Source organism: Dinoponera quadriceps, unplaced genomic scaffold (assembly GCF_001313825.1).
Source record: "Dinoponera quadriceps isolate SergipeBrazil2010 unplaced genomic scaffold, ASM131382v1 scaffold458, whole genome shotgun sequence".
Lineage (NCBI taxonomy): Eukaryota > Metazoa > Arthropoda > Insecta > Hymenoptera > Formicidae > Dinoponera > Dinoponera quadriceps.
The window spans coordinates 180,017-196,797 of record NW_014554796.1 but is presented as its reverse complement, the minus strand read 5'-3'; the positions used below and the strand labels follow the sequence as shown (position 1 = coordinate 196,797).

General features: G+C 31.6%; 1 protein-coding gene across 6 annotated transcripts; it reads left to right on the top strand.

Moving 5' to 3' along the window:
- LOC106741955 (serine/threonine-protein kinase PAK mbt) lies at positions 1-16,781 on the top strand. Of its 6 annotated transcripts, none has more exons than XM_014614441.1 (8): positions 1-445; positions 529-904; positions 1,384-1,777; positions 2,240-2,659; positions 4,115-4,647; positions 6,661-6,814; positions 6,966-7,145; positions 16,218-16,781. In XM_014614441.1, the coding sequence occupies exons 2-7, from the start codon at positions 537-539 to the stop codon at positions 7,125-7,127; spliced, it is 2,031 nt and encodes a 676-aa protein (XP_014469927.1). In that variant the 5' UTR covers positions 1-445; positions 529-536; the 3' UTR covers positions 7,128-7,145; positions 16,218-16,781. The 6 variants fall into 6 exon arrangements, with proteins under 6 accessions (XP_014469927.1, XP_014469926.1, XP_014469929.1 ...); XM_014614440.1 differs by lacking the exon at positions 16,218-16,781 and adding an exon at positions 9,717-10,395; XM_014614443.1 differs by lacking the exon at positions 16,218-16,781 and having other exon boundaries at positions 1-198; positions 303-445; positions 6,966-8,869.

Here is a 16,781-nt window from a genome sequence, read left to right as displayed (position 1 = left end):
TGTGCGAATGCGACCCGTCCAGAGAAAGACAAATGAATGGCGTATTTATGTGTTTTAACGCGCAATGTTCGCCTATGTTCTCGAACTATCGCGGGCCGCGTACACGCCGCGTTCTAATCTGTGCCAAGTGATTTATTCTCATACGGTAACCTCGATCGGCCGAGCCTCGCTGTGTCGCAGAAAGCACATTGTCACTCGGTAGGCGTTGTTGCTGTCATTTGGCTTCCTTCGCCCCGCGCTGTTTTCAATCATTTCCACGCCACTCCTGTGTTTCTTACGTACTATCTCTACTTCGGTGGTAGATAAATCGGTCACTCATCAATCAGCGAGAGACTTTAGCGAGGTGTTACGAGTGTTACGAATGCGGAACGTCAGACGTGTGTAAGCCAATATCTGACAGAACTACTACGGGCTTTATCTTCATAGAGAGATCACTACATTGGATGTAATTCGTAATACAGTTGCGACATTATGTTGTTACCTTGTCTAACATAGTGTAATTTTAATAATTGCTTCTTTTTCTCAAAGGTACTACCATGTTTACTAAGAAGAAAAAGAAACCGCAGATCTCTACGCCGACCAATTTCGAGCATAGAGTGCATACCGGGTTTGACAAACGTGAGGGCAAATTTGTTGGACTGCCATTACAATGGGCTTCGATAGTGGGCAATAACCAGATCCTGAAGTCAACCAACAGACCATTACCCTTAGTCGATCCAAGCGAAATTACACCTACAGAAATCCTTGATTTAAAAACTATCGTAAGAGGACATAACGATCCTAGGTTAGGAAGGCCACTCACAAATGAGAAAACTATGGAAAACGGCTTACCTAAAACCAGTACAGTAGCTCGATCTAATTCTCTACGTTCTTCAAGCCCACCACGGTTGAGGCGAGATTATAGGTATCATGAGAGAATGCTTTATATTAGATTTACTTGTGCTATCGAATTAAATATTCTATGGATATTGTTTTCATGAAATTATCACAAGTGTCAAGATATTTTACAATACTACAAAGAACTGTTATTCGGGAGAAAGTGCAAGATTATTATTTAATACATCGGCTACCATAAATCACCTGTATCTGAATGAGTTTCTGTAAAAGTCTCGTCACTTGTTTACGGATGATGGTTTTACTTATTTGCTTAGGAACCAAACTTTATTAAGTATTTATAAGAATATGAAAATAGTGAAATATCATTAATGTAATACTAAGAATTTAGAATCTGTGTGAAATTTAGATATGAATTCTCTATAGCAGTTAATGTGTTAATGTAGAAGTTAGCTGCTAGCATCTGTAGAAAGTGCAAAGTATGTGTCAGCATATTAAAAAAGAAACTTTGAATAAAATTCATGTTTATAATATAACTTTCACTCGCAGGCATAACAGCAATCTTCCACCATCTGTTCCCGAGGGCCAAGAGATATCTTCAAATGTTCATCAAGGTTTCGCAAATTTTGGCAAGCCACATAACTACATCGATAAACTGAGACAGAACTCCCCAAGTGTTGGCAGTGGCCTAAATTCCACCAGCATGCAGAACATGATTCCAAATCTACAAAATCTTAATCCTAACATGCAATCGTCGCCAAATTTAACTCACTCAGGATCGAACGTACCAAACTTATCTTTAAATTTTCAAAATTTAAGTCCTATTGTAAACTCGCAAATTACAGTACAAAGCCCAAATACGCCACAGCTTCCTGATTCAGAATTTCATAGACTAAATTCGCAAATAGCCATGACATCAAGTCAATATAATGGCAATGTACAGGTAATTACAGTATTTGTTCTAAAGAAAGCAACTTTAAAACATATTGATACTTTATTGAAGTACCGATATACTTTAAAGCCAAGTAATCTAAAAATACTTACAATATTTATAGTATATTTACAATATATTTATTTGCTTATTATACAATATATTTACAATACTTTAAAGCCAATTAATTAAAAATATTTACAATATTTATAATTATGCAACCGGATTATTGTTATAATTGAAGTGTCTATATTATATATATGAGTTTGAGTTTTGAAAACTTACATGTTAACAAATATATAATGGGATACATGTATATATATATATATTCAAAAACATTTTAACTTGAATATGATACTTTCTATGGTTAAATTCTAATATAATTGCTTGAGAAATCTTAAGACGAGTTCACATACTAGCACCTATGCCATAATATGATATTACTGTTTATAATATTATCATTTATATTTGCAGGGTTCAACTATAGATGCTTCAAGAGAACATCAAGTAGGCCAAAATGTGTTACTACACAAGCTACAACCAAAAATTTCACCAGTGGGTTCAATAGCCTCGCAACGGCCACTAAGCCAATTGAGTTCACATAATATTAACAAATATTCTCAGGCATATAACATGCCTGAAAACCCATCTAATCTACAATCACACTTGAAGAAGCCAATGGAAACTTCGCAATCGATGCATAATTTATCGAAACCAAGTATATCGTCCACGGTGTCAGGTGCTAGTTCTACTCCAGATCAGAACCAGAACATGAAAACCGCTGTCTCCTCAGGAAATTTAGCAGTTGGTACAACAAGCTCAAACAATACAAACAAACAAACAGCAGAGCAGAGACTTACGCATGAACAATTCAGGGCTGCTTTACAGATGGTGGTATGTAAAATATTTTGTCTCATTAACATGTTGAGTGCCGCAACAATAACCTACATTAGGCTTTCTGTTCAGGCTACATAGTTCATATATTTTATGTTACCTCTTTCTTTTCATAATAATGATTTTTGCAGTCTTATACATGTTATAAGATATATCTTATAATATGCTTTATAATGATTTTATAGTTTCATAAATATTATAGGATATATCTTGTAACGTGCGGTAACACCGATCGGTAATCCACACAGTATAAGTGGAAAATCATGTGAAATTGGCACAGCACTCAATATGTTAAAATATACAGGATGGCTCATTTTAATCAATTCACGCAAATATGTACGCCTTGTAAAAAAAAATGTTTTAGACAAAATTTGTAGGATTTCGAGGAGGACATAAGATAGGGTGACCTTAACTTTGTTGTATAGTTATAATAATTCAAGGTCAATTTTATTTTTTAAATGGCATCACAGTTTTTTTAACACAATTTTTGTTTTAATAATAATCGATTTTTTTGTTCATTCTGAGTATAAAAGTACTAGAGTAAAATCATTGAAAAGCGAATACTTTCCGAAATATTTTTTATTCTGATATTTTTCATTACAAAGATATGAAATGTCTCACTCTAAAATATTCACTTTTCGATAACATCATTTTAACAATATTTTTATATAATAAAGAAATCGATTATGATAATATTAATCATTTCATATTAATGCATAAATGTATTTGCAAAATGCAATAAATTTTTTTAAGGTTTCTGTGTTTGCTTATAATGATCGATTCCACTTACTATTCTACATACAAAAAGATGTTAAAGTGATGTTATCGAAAAGTGAATACCTTATGAGATATTTCATATCTTGTAATGAAAAATAGGACAAAAAGTAAACTATCTCAAAAAGTATTCACTTTTCCATGATCTTACTCTAGTACTTTTATATATAGAATAAAAGAATCGAACTATATAAAAAAATCTCTATGATTTTATTAAAAAAAAATTTACTTTAAAATAATGTTAAATTATTGGCTATACAATATAGTTATTAAGGTCATTATTACCTTGTGTCTCTCTCAAAACTCGATAACTTTTGTCTAAACCACTTTCCTATATAAGATGTAAGAAAAAGAGATATTTTTGGATGGATTGATGAAAATGAGCCATTCTGTATAAGAATTTCTTTATTAAACATTACTAAATATATAAACGCAGAAAGATATTTAAGGTTCTAATAATAAACTAGGAAGAATATAATAGTCTAATTAGAACTGTCCCTTACCTATACTAACACCAGCGACGGCTATTATCATCCTATCATCCAGTTGATTTTGAAATCTTTATTAAAAATAGTTTTTGAACTTTTGTCAAAGTAAATCTTGACATATTGTTGATTCTTCTATAATTTTACTCTAACTTGTAATAATATGTTTCACATACATGTACACATTGACATTTAGGTAAGCCAAGGTGATCCGAGAGAAAATTTAGAGAATTTCCTAAAGATCGGTGAAGGTAGCACAGGGACCGTATGCATTGCTACTGATAAGAGTACAAATCGTCAAGTCGCGGTCAAGAAAATGGATTTAAGGAAACAACAAAGACGCGAATTACTTTTCAACGAAGTTGTCATCATGAGAGACTATCATCATCCAAATATTGTTGAGATGTACGATAGTTTCTTAGTAGATGATGAATTATGGGTCGTTATGGAATATCTGGAAGGAGGCGCATTAACTGATATCGTAACACACTCGAGGATGGATGAGAGTCAAATAGCTACAGTATGCTCTCAGTGTCTGAAACCACTGGCGTATTTGCACTCGCAAGGTGTTATACATAGGGACATTAAATCTGACTCGATATTACTTACGGCAGACGGCAGAGTAAAACTGTCAGATTTTGGTTTTTGTGCTCAAGTCTCCCAAGAATTACCAAAGCGAAAATCTCTCGTAGGAACTCCGTACTGGATGAGTCCCGAAGTTATTTCGAGGTATTTTATATATTATTTTCTTTTTTTTATACTTTTACTCATTCTTCAGTTTTTCAAATTAAAAATAAGAAATATTTCGATGTACATATGTTATAGTTATGCTTGATTGAAAATATGAATTGCATTGACTGCAAAATATGAATTATCTTGTATTAGGGTGTCCCATAAGTTTCTTCCTTTTTTATAATGCGAAATGAATACACGATATTTGTTGTTTAAGGTTGATTTATTGTGTTATACATGAACCGTTCTGCTCTATTACCTTCTTCCATCTCTCAGGAAGCCTCATTATGCCCTCTTTCCAAAATTGTTGAGGCTTATTTGCAAAATATTCATCAAGGTGCGTTTTTATTTCGCTTACGGATTTGAACCGTTTATCACGGAAAGAATTTTTTAACGAGAGGAACAAGTAATAATCGGATGGAGCAAGGTTTGGGGAGTACGGAGGATGAGGTAGAACGTCCCTATCAAACTGCAATAGTTTTTGTCTTACGACCAACGCAACATGCGGTTTTGCGTTGTCGTGATGAGAAACGACGCCTCGTCGGTTCGCCAATTCTGGCCGTTTTTATGGCGGCTTTCAATTGATCGAGTTGATTGCAATATTTGGCTGAATTGATCGTTTCACCTTGAGGAAGGAGTTCGTAGTAGACTACACTTTTCCAGTCCCACCAAATGCACAAAAGAACTTTCTTCGGATGAAGTCCAGGCTTCGCAACAATTGAATTGAAGGTCTATTTTCCTTAGACCAAGTGCGTTTTCGATGCATATTTTGGTGTAAAATCCAAGTCTCGTCTCCAATGACAAGCCTCTTTAAGAAAGGATCTCTTTCATGTCGCTGGAGAAGCAAATCGCACGTAGAGATGCGGTTCATAAGGCCGGTCTCCATCAATAGGTGTGGAACCCAAACTTCACATCGATTCGCATATCCCATTTTGATTAAATGCTTATGTACCGATGTCCTGGGAATGTTAGTGGCATCCACTAACTCGTGCACACTATATCGAGGATTTTCAGCGAGCATAGCCTTGATAAGGTCTGTATCAGTCGTTGCTGGGCGGCCGCTGCGGTCTTCATCTTTCAAGTCAAAATTACCAGCTCTAAATCTCTTAAACCAATTGCGGACGGTCCTAATAGTCGTAGTACCACTCCCGTAAACGGTGCAAATCTCGTCTGCAGTGTCTTTTGCACTATTATCTTCTTTAAAGCAATGAAGCATAACATGCCGCAAATGCTTCTTTTGGCTATCCATATTGAACGGTGTAGAAAAAAATTTTTAAAGAGACTTTATCACCAATGAAACGTACTTTAAAAGAACTCTGGGACGACTGAAACCGATGCCCTAAACGGCCAAGAGATAAGCCTGCACGTTTATATAAACACAGCCAGCTAGAGTCATTCACAGCGTGGCGCGGAAGAAACTTATGGGACACCCTAATAGCTTTGGTATGCGAAAAGAATTCTCTGCTCTATCAACAATTATGAGTTAACTCATATAAATTTTTAATATTTTATCTTTTATTGTGAGTTTTGCTAATTAACGTAAAATAATTAGTTGCTAATATTAACTGTGCTAATATAGAGTTATGCTATTCAAAGCATATCAAAGTAACATATTGATTTTTTTAAATGACATCGAAAACAGACAAAGTTCCCTGATATCATTGTAGTTATTAGTATATGTTGAATGTTATGTAATTCTTAAAATTGCTTAATAATAGTAACGCGTTATAGTACTCTGATTTCTTGAATCACTTTCAGATTTCATAAGGCATTAAATAAGTAATAGTCAAAAATCATTCTTCGCTACTCAAACTTTCATTGTTTGAATTTTGAATATTACAATAAAGTTATTTGTACTTTTTTAATCCTTAAAGAAAGATTTCTACTATTGTCTAATATGCATATTAATAAAACACAAAAAAACCACCCATTAATTAAATATAACCGAAAAAGTTATCTCCTCAGTTATACCTAATTTTCATATCTCTAATTATCTCTAATTATCTATAGGCTGCCATATGGACCTGAAGTAGATATCTGGTCATTAGGAATAATGATTATTGAAATGATCGATGGTGAACCACCATTTTTTAATGAACCACCTCTGCAAGCTATGAGACGCATCAGAGATATGCCACCACCAAAATTAAAGAATTCTCACAAAGTATGACTAATTATTCTTTTTACTAAATTCAACATAAATATTTTTATATAATAATTTGTTTTTATTTAACAATTTAAGTTTTTGTTTTTATTTAATAATTTAAGATGTGTGTAACTATATTGTAATTCAGGAAATTATGTGTTACCTATAGGTTAGTCCACGTCTACAAGGTTTCTTGGAACGAATGCTGGTACGTGATCCGGCACAACGAGCCACGGCAGCTGAATTATTGCAACATCCATTCCTTAGGCAGGCTCAAAGTCCTAGCATCTTGATTCCATTAATGAGAGGCGCCAGACATACAAATTGTTAACAAGATTGTAATAACTTCGTAAGTTGGAATATATTAGTCAACGCAGAAACTGATTACAGCAATAATCATATCGACGATGATATCATATTAAATCAACAATTTGTTCACTAACCATAGTTTTTGGTAATTTTCGAGTTAACTAAAAAAACGATATCTCGCAAACTAAGAAATTTTAAAGTAAATTTTGCGATAGACACGATCGATCGAATGACAACTGAATTTACATAATATCAAATAATTCAATTGTATATACAATTACTTTTCTCGCTATCCAAATCTAATGCATTCTTGTAAACAATTCGGTTAACGAAAATTAAAAAGAGATCTTCCAGATTCTTCCATATTTTCTTATAAGAAGAATTCTGACTCGTTTTAGGTCGTTTGAAAAATTCACTAAAAAAAATAAACAAGCGGCACTAAAACCTTGCAAAATAATACGGACGTCCTATTATTAATTCAATAAACATTATATAATCAATACATACTTGATAGAAACGTTCAATAATATTTTTATAAATAGTGATATAACAGATAAGTAGCCTCCAATGGAATGTTTCCAAATTGTTATTAATAAACAATTACATTATTATACAATGATACAAATATTTAAAAATAAGACTGAGTGAATTTCGTAACTGAGATTTCGTAACTGAGATCTTGTGTTGTAGCTCTTATTGGTTTTTTTTTTGTTGATTGTGCATCAAAGAACTTTGACGAAAAGTTGATAAAAATAGTTAGAATTGATTAATAAAAATAGAAATAAGAAACGAGAAGCCTCGATATAGCAAAAAAAGTACAAATGAATTCTATTCATTGTAAAAAAAAAATTTCAATAATAAGAGTTTGAATAGCGAGGAATAATTTTTGACTACTATTGTTTTGACGCTTAAGAAACCTGAAAGTGAATTAAGAAATCAATTATAACGTGTCAAAAAATAAGATCAATTTTAAAAATTTTCAAGAAATGAAAAAATATGAATTCCCATGTCTCAAGGTTCCTGTAAACATATTCTATAATTTTTAACGACAACGGTGTTATCGTTACGTTATGTTGTGCGGATGTAACACATGGTAGAAAAGCTATGCATCGACAACTTAAGGATAACGACATTATCGTTAAAAATTACATTAGAGCTCTACCAATGAACTATGTATATATTGAAATGTGGACTCCAATAGAAATGGAAGATTATAACCAAAAATTGGAATACCTCCAAGAAAAATGGAAAATTATAACCAAACGGTCGTTTTCTATTATTGTACACTGAGCTAAAAACATTTGTTCAGCGCACAAAAGTATGGAGCAATGGATTGCCGGAAAATGTTTAATAATTAAATAATTATAAACACACAAAGATTAATTAAAAAAAATGAAAAACTGCAGTCATGTGAAAGCATTTGACAGCTATCTACGACTAGTTGATTGAATCAAGAAGGTTAATAAAACTAGTAATGTTATGTAGTAAAGAACATGGAAAATCATTGACCTATCAAAATTCGCGGGACAGAAAAATGATCCCTAATGAACCTGTCTTTTTGTTTCCCGGGGCACTAAGCATGGCAGTTCACATTACAGTATATAGTTCAGTGAGGACTACTGACTACTCGCTGTAACCGTTCTTGTTTAATAATATTAGAAGTGGGAAAACGCATGCCAAGACTTCTTGCGTTGTACGTTCAAATAAAAAGATATATTCACAAAATGATATTTATGATCGATTCAGCACATTTGTAAAATTGCCCAAACACTCCTCTTGTACTCGAACAATCAATAAATGGTCGTAAAATTAACATTGACAAAATCATGAGAAAAGAGGTTAGAAAGAAAAATATTGTGTCAAGTTAACTTCGCGACTATGATTGTTCAAGTAGAAAAGTGTTCGGATAATTTTATAAATATACTGAATCGATCACACAAATGTCATTCTGTAAATATATCTTTTTATTTGAACATATAATGCAAGAATTTTTGATATTCGTTTTTTTGCTTCTGACATTATCAAACAAGAACAGTTGCGAACAGCAACTTTTGATGAGTCTTTTAGGAGTCTTAATATTAAAAATTTTATGTTATCAAAGACACCTTTACAAAAAAAGACAGAAAGTCAGAAAAATATTCAAGATATTGAAAAGTATTAAATTCTGTCACAATTTGTAAAAGGCCATTATTATTATTATTAAAAATACAGCACTATATACTGCAATATATAGTATTGTAATGCCATTTTATGTATCGTTTCAAACTTTTCGAATTGAAATTTTTCCTTTTGTTCGATCTATGCACATCTTTTATGCACATAATTTATATAGTTTTTATTATATATTTCTATGAGGCACTGGTAATACTTGCATAACATTTTTAGAATATTTCTTTTTCTTTTTTCCTAAACTAATCTGATTTGCATATATAATCTGCATCACAATGTTCAAAATGTTTTTTTTTTAATCTTTCTTGATATGATTTTTTAATTAAATTAATTCTTAAAATATAAATGGTTTGCTATACATTCACATGAATTATATCATAACATTTTCAAGCATAAAATTTTCAGAAAGTATAAAAAAATTTAGCTTTCTGAACTTTTACAGCGGCTCAATTACTTAAGGCTCCTGGATACTCACTACGGCTGTCTTTTTTTAATAACGTCCAAAAACGAGGAGGATCGTGCCAATTTATGTGACGATGTATGTGGAAATAAAAGAATGTACGCACAAAATAATACCCGTGATCGATTTAGCACACTTGTTAAAATGTCCTTTAACCTGAAAAATTAATAAATAGCCATAAATTAGTAAATTATTGTTATTCAAATTTTCGAACATTTCAGTTCGGCCTGAGATTGCAAGTATTATTTTGGAAATATACTGCTATTATATTATTATTACTTATTCCTATATTATTTTATACGAATCATAATTATTGCAACATTGGTAAATTAATGTAACATATAACTTGAATATATGTTCACAAAAATACTTACGTTTTTGACCTATCTTTTCTCATGATTTCTGTTACGTTAATTTTCTGGCTATATATTAAGGTTAAAAGAATAGATCCGGACATTTTTACGTTAACACATTGCGGACCGCTAAGAAATCTGTAAGACATACACCTGGGACTGCACGTTTTTGGGCAAACTTGCACGTTACTAAAATCGTCATAACATTTTTATTGATGAAGCAATGTTTGTCAAACTTTCAAAAATTGTAAAATAGAATGCATTTTAGGTATTATTGAAAAAATTATGTTTTTTAATAATTATCTAACTTTTTTACTTGAAAATAAATTTTTACGAATTTTTTAAAAATTGTAAAATAGGATGCATTTCAGGTATTATTAAAAAAATTGTTTCTTAATAATTATCATAACATTTTTATTTAAAAATCAATTTTAAACCAAAGTTCCTGGTACTTTTTTGACACATTGTTGATTGGCAATTTGACTTAGAATTTATCTTATGTCATCGGCTATTATTTCGTAATTGGATGTGGAAGTGAAACAATATAAATAAACTTCAATAAATTTTATTTAATATTTAACTTTTAATATTTCTTTTTGGTATGATAAATGGTGTAGCAATCATCTACGTGTAATGGTACACAACAGGTTTTGCAAATGTATCTTGTTTCGATCGCGCAAATGTATCTTGCATCGATCACGAGTTTACTCGTGGCCGGTCAGAAAACGTTTGAGCAGGAAGACACGAGTTAACTCGTGACCGGTCAACAATGTGTTAAGTGTGCTGAATCGATCACGAATGTTATTTTGTACATATATTTCTCTTTATTTCTAAATGTACCGTCGCATAAATTGGCATGATTTTCCTCGCTCCAGCCAAAGTGAATATCCAAATCTTCAACAGTTTAACGTTAGTTAATATGAATGAATATGAGTGCGTTAATGTTAATGCGAATAAATATGTTCACAAAAATATTTTGATGCGTTTTGATTAATTTTTGTCACTCTTCGGTCGTGTCTAATATATACATATTGTAATGTATANTATATATATATATATATATATATAGTTATGGTTTAGAGAAAGTATTATACCTAAATAGGGAAATCTCTAAATCGTGATAAATTGTTATTCGAATTTTCAAACATTCCAGTTTGGCCTGAGATTGCAAGTATTATTTTGGAAATATACTGCTATATTATTATTACTTATTTCTATATTATTTTATACGAATCATTTTAATAATTTGATGTACTTGCAGTTATGAGAAAAAAACGACACAATGAAATACAATGTGTCAAACATATTCCTCCAAGTATTGGTATTGCCTACATGATTCTTTAAGCAGTCATTTTAATATTATGACAAATATTTGTTACTTAGGTATTTATAAAACGAATTCTTTCGATCAAGTGCCTTCATAATAAGCCTTGCCGCGACAATTAACCTGTCATTATAAAGCAGTAATATTATTTGTCAGTATATATGGCCATGAGAAGTGCAGCACGGCTGTTTTGATGTTATAGGAAGATAACTGATTTAATATCATTAATATTAATGTGAGAGGATAGAGAGTGTTCATGGTATATGCAAAACGTTTTATTCTAGGGAGCCTTGATACTGATTTAGTTAATAATATTTGGCAGAAAAATATGCTTAATTCGTGCTCGTACATATATCCATTCGAGTTTATAAATACTGATCGTTGCGATGAACTATTATTGTTAAGGTCGATGGTCAAATCGACGCTATCCTGCTCGGCAAATAGGAAGATTTGGGTTCTGAACAAGACTTATATTTCTCGTAGCATAAAAGCGTTTAGAGTAATTATTTACTTCAAGTTATAATTGGAAAAGAGTTTTCTCGCGTACTAAGATCTTCAACGAATATTATTAAGATTTAAAGATTTTAACGAATATTATTGAAATTCGAGAGTCGGTTCATACGTAGAAAGGCAGTCGTTTCATTCCGAGAAAATTCGGTGCATCTCGCATATATTATGGATATTTCACCCTCCCACGTTAATAATATTAAATTATTAATATCTAATGTCATTAAAGCGGCCATGTTGTACTCCTCGTGGCCATATATACTGATGAATTTTATTTTAAGGAGCCTTAATATCGATTTAATGTTATTTGTTTTGTATTCGTTCGCATAAAGTATATTTCCCCCTCTTTCTATTATCTCTTTGCTAAATTTATAATGAATCATAGTTAAGGTAGTTAGTCCACAAAATTATTTTTTTTTAATTTGTTTAAATTTTATATATTCTCTCCTAGACGTTAAATATCTTAGTTTTAATTTATTTCTCTATTTCTAATTTTTTCTGAATTAAATTTAGAATTTTAATAAAAAACCTTATATATAATAATTAAAACTAATTGTATATGTATTTTTATTTTTATTTCACTTCAAATTAACATTTATTATTCAGGTTGTTAAATAAATTTATAGAAAAGTAATTTTTTTGTTCAACAAACAGTAGGTTTATGAGGGCCCTCTTAATATTACTACTGAAAATTCGTCATTATTTTGCACAAATTCCGGAATGGACGAACTACTTTAAAATAACTACCTAACATGTTTAATTTTACTCTTTCAAATAACATTGTGTCATTATGTATGCAACAACTTTACATTTTTATACTACTTTATATTTGTTTCCCCGAAAAATATAAATACAAATATTAATAATTGATCAAGAAACTTTAAAAGCTGGAAGATATATTCAACTGTTGTGAAAATTTATAATAACTTGGCAAAATTACTACAAGAGACATCCGAAAAGTAATGCAATAAGTAATTTCTTTCATTTTATCATAAAGATAAAAATTTCATATCGTTCACACACATCATCGTCACTTATAATTCACTATCGTCTAATTAAAACGTTTGAATAGGATACACGATCATGTAATGTTTAAGAACTGCAACGTGTGAAGTATTATTATGGTTCAATAAAAGTGAGTTGAGTTACAGTAACCGCGTTGCATTGCTTTTAAGATGCGCTTTGTATAGTACGTATATTAGGAGAAACGATATTAATGTTTATGAACTGTCAAATTTAATAAGATATAAGAATTGTAATAAAAATTAATTGTTATCGATCTTCCCGCGTTACACATAAATATACATACAATGTTATATAGTAGTACGAGTAAATATTGCAGAAGTGATATAGTTTATTTGTAACAATTTCTCACTTGACGTCCAAGTTATAGATATCCTATATTATTTTGTAATTCAGGCTGCCACAGTTGATAAAATCATATCTGTAATAAAAAATGTGATATTTTATTACACGTGCTATGGCTCTATCAACAATTATGCCACTTCATAATGTTTACTTATAAAAATCAATCATGTAAATGGACACTTAAGTGATAGGAGTGAAGAATAATAGAGATCTATGCAGTAAAAGACATACTAAACATACTAAACAAATTAATGAAAATATTTTTAAAAGAGTAATTTACATTGGATCGAATTAAGTGAAGTTTTTCATTGCGTAATATTATGTTGACGAATTAATTATGTATAACTAACTGCTGCACATAATTAGACTATTATTTAAACCAATACTATCTAAACAGGGTTACAATACATCACTTAAGGTAATCCGAATGAATGTGAATGTGAAATATATTTTATGTATATCTTCTCGTGAAAAAGTATTTACAGAAATATGTAATTTTCACAAGGAATCTATTATTTTCCGGAAGAAAACATTAGTATATGTAAAGTTTAAAACTGTATGCGAAATGACTCATACGGATGAGAAAATCGTGTGTGATTCTTCGATAGTAATAAATATTGTGTATATTTAAAATGTATATTTCTTTCATCGTGTTATATTATTTTTACAATTGAGATTATTATATACTGTAATTTAACTAAAAATTTGTAAATTTTATCGTTTCTAACCACAATTTAATTTAAGAAAATACATGTAAAATCCGCTATATATAATATACCTGATATTTTTTTGTACATCTAAAAACATTATGTATTGTCGCATTTTGAGACATATAATTACCAAGTTTTTAAATGTTATTGAGTATATGTTATTAATCAATTGATTTATCTAAACCAAAATTATTATAAATACTATGTTTATTGAAAAACGAATGAGTGATCATTCAAACCAAATTTATCCACTGATGACACGAAAACAACTGAATAGCAGTCAGTAATTTTCTGAATAACTAGTATGTTTGTAAAATAATGCATCAACATCTGTCATCACATTTGAAATATATTTGTGCTCGTTCCCTATTCGTCATAACTAACTTAAACAATTACATTATAACATTATAATCGAGGTAATAGAAGATTATCATATATCTTTTACAATATAGTACTGATTATATGTTACAGAACTATTTTGTACACACACACACACACACACACACACACACACACACACACACACACACATATATATATGTATACAAGATGCGGCGCTAGAATCCGAACATGAGAAAGTTTTTTTTTTAAATCGTTTATTTAAGCCAATATTAAATATATAAAAAATTGTTTTGTGTGTACATATGTTGAAAGGTTCTTTCGAAGCCCTCTTACTCAATATAATCTTCCTGCACCGCCATTACCCTCTCGATTCTCTGAAGCGCTCGCACGCGGCCTTTAATTGCGTGCGCGGTCCATGGCCGCAAACGCTACCTTAATGCCGGCCCGAAAGAGAGCCACATTGGGGTGTCGCGACTTATTGGTAACTCTCTCAACAACGCTCTACACATATTAGTCCAGAGAGTTCAAGTTAGGACTGTTAGGAAGCCAGAAGTCCTTAGACCAAAAGACATGATCTGAAAATCAATTTTATATCAAATGACTGGTGTGAACGAGTGTGCCATCCTATTGAAAGATGTACGGCTTTTCTGAGACCTTGATGATCTTCATCTAGAGCTTCACCACTGTGTTCGCAGGATGTCCATATAAACTTCTTTTGTCACCATTTGACCCTTCTCGAAGAAGTACGAGGCGGCATGATGTTCTGCAACATATGAATCTTTCCTGCCGAATCCTTCTTCAGATTTCTCTGAAGCCGTGTACTTTTAAACGATGTCATAAACCGTTGATCGGGGGTTCCCGAAGAACACCTGATTATCTCAAGGTGCCCGTTCAGCGCAAAAGCTCCGATGATTGTTGCTCTTCGATTATACTCTACATTATTCTTTACGTATTCCATCTTTAGGTTATGAACATCTTATCTACGTATATGGTCTGCGTTAGTACTATGTAGCGTCTCCGGCAGAACTGTAATATCGCGAGAATTTCAAATTGAATTTTGTCCGAATTCTAGCGCCGCACCTTATATACATATATAAAGATTCAAGTTACAGTGTGCGTAATTTAACTAAACAAGCGAGACAGATTCAAGTCAGTGAATTTATTAGAATACAGTAGAGTATTCGAAAAAATTGTTCATTGTATATATATGTATGCAAGATTATTTTACATATATTGTACACTTATTACATAATAAAAAATTATTTCCAAATCATTTACCAATTTTAATAAGTATTTTCAGTATACGTGCAATAAGTTTTTCATAAAATTCCACGTATAAATTCCCAGCAAACACCAACTAACAGTAATATAACATCACTATTATAATTTTCCCCTCAACAATGCAACTGTTAATACGCGCGTTATATTGCATTTACATTGTTAAGTGGGAAACGATAACATTGATATTATATTACTACTGTATGTTACTGCATTGGTATTTGCTGGGTATATGTAATGTGTATGTGAAGATATGTAATTTATGTTGAAATTATAATGTTTATAGAATTAAATAGCATAAATATTTTAAGATTTTTTAATGTCTTCCTAGAAATCCCCCTTCCTAGATATTTGAGATTTTAGAATAAAGTTCATTCAACCCAATTTTGATTTCGAAGTTACAATTTCATAATTAGCAAAGTAGATTCCTAACCATTTTCTTTAACTCATTTATACTTTATATTTTAGACGATGTCACAGTTGTCTGTTATGTGACAACAATCATAATATCTTTGACGTAACTGGACGTCTAGAGAATTTTCTCCGACACATGTACATCGACAGTCGATGTTAACTCACACTCGTGTCTTCTACTCTTCAGTGGTCACGTGCGATGCGCTGTTACCATGCGAGTCAACGCATTCCAGGCTGAAAGGCGTTCTGGAGTGGCTGTCGCTGATTGGTTGAGTACGACGAGCCTCTGACCGGAATGACCTTCACATTCTAGTCGACCCATTGGCGCCACTTACGGATCCTTGTTTAAAATGATTAGCGGGGCTTCACTTAAGAGCGTTGCGAGTATTAAACTGAAACGACTCTTTGGTAGCAATAATTTACAATTACATTCCTGAATCAACGCAGCGTCGACGAAATGTAGATGTCAAAAATGTTCTGATTAATGCAAGAAATAGAAGAGGTAAAATTGACATAACTGAACATGTATGAATTTTCATCGAAGCTGACGAAATCGTTGGACGACGAAACGTTACTTTCTGCTGATCAGCCGCACAAACGAATATCAACCTTTTTGCGCAACGCGCAAGGTCGTCGTTTATATCACTAAACACCCAAGTGAAACAATTTTACGCATGATGATATTGCTTCATCCGTATAAAACTTTTGCTTCGTTAAAATATAGAATGACTAATAAACGGGGGAAATTAAG

Excerpts from the sequence above, each read along its gene's own strand:
- LOC106741955 (XM_014614441.1), top strand. The coding sequence starts at position 537 with ATGTTTACTAAGAAGAAAAAGAAACCGCAGATCTCTACGCCGACCAAT. Across the intron at positions 1,778-2,239 it reads AATATAATGGCAATGTACAG|GGTTCAACTATAGATGCTTC; the intron begins GTAATTACAGTA and ends TTATATTTGCAG. Across the intron at positions 6,815-6,965 it reads AATTAAAGAATTCTCACAAA|GTTAGTCCACGTCTACAAGG; the intron begins GTATGACTAATT and ends TGTTACCTATAG.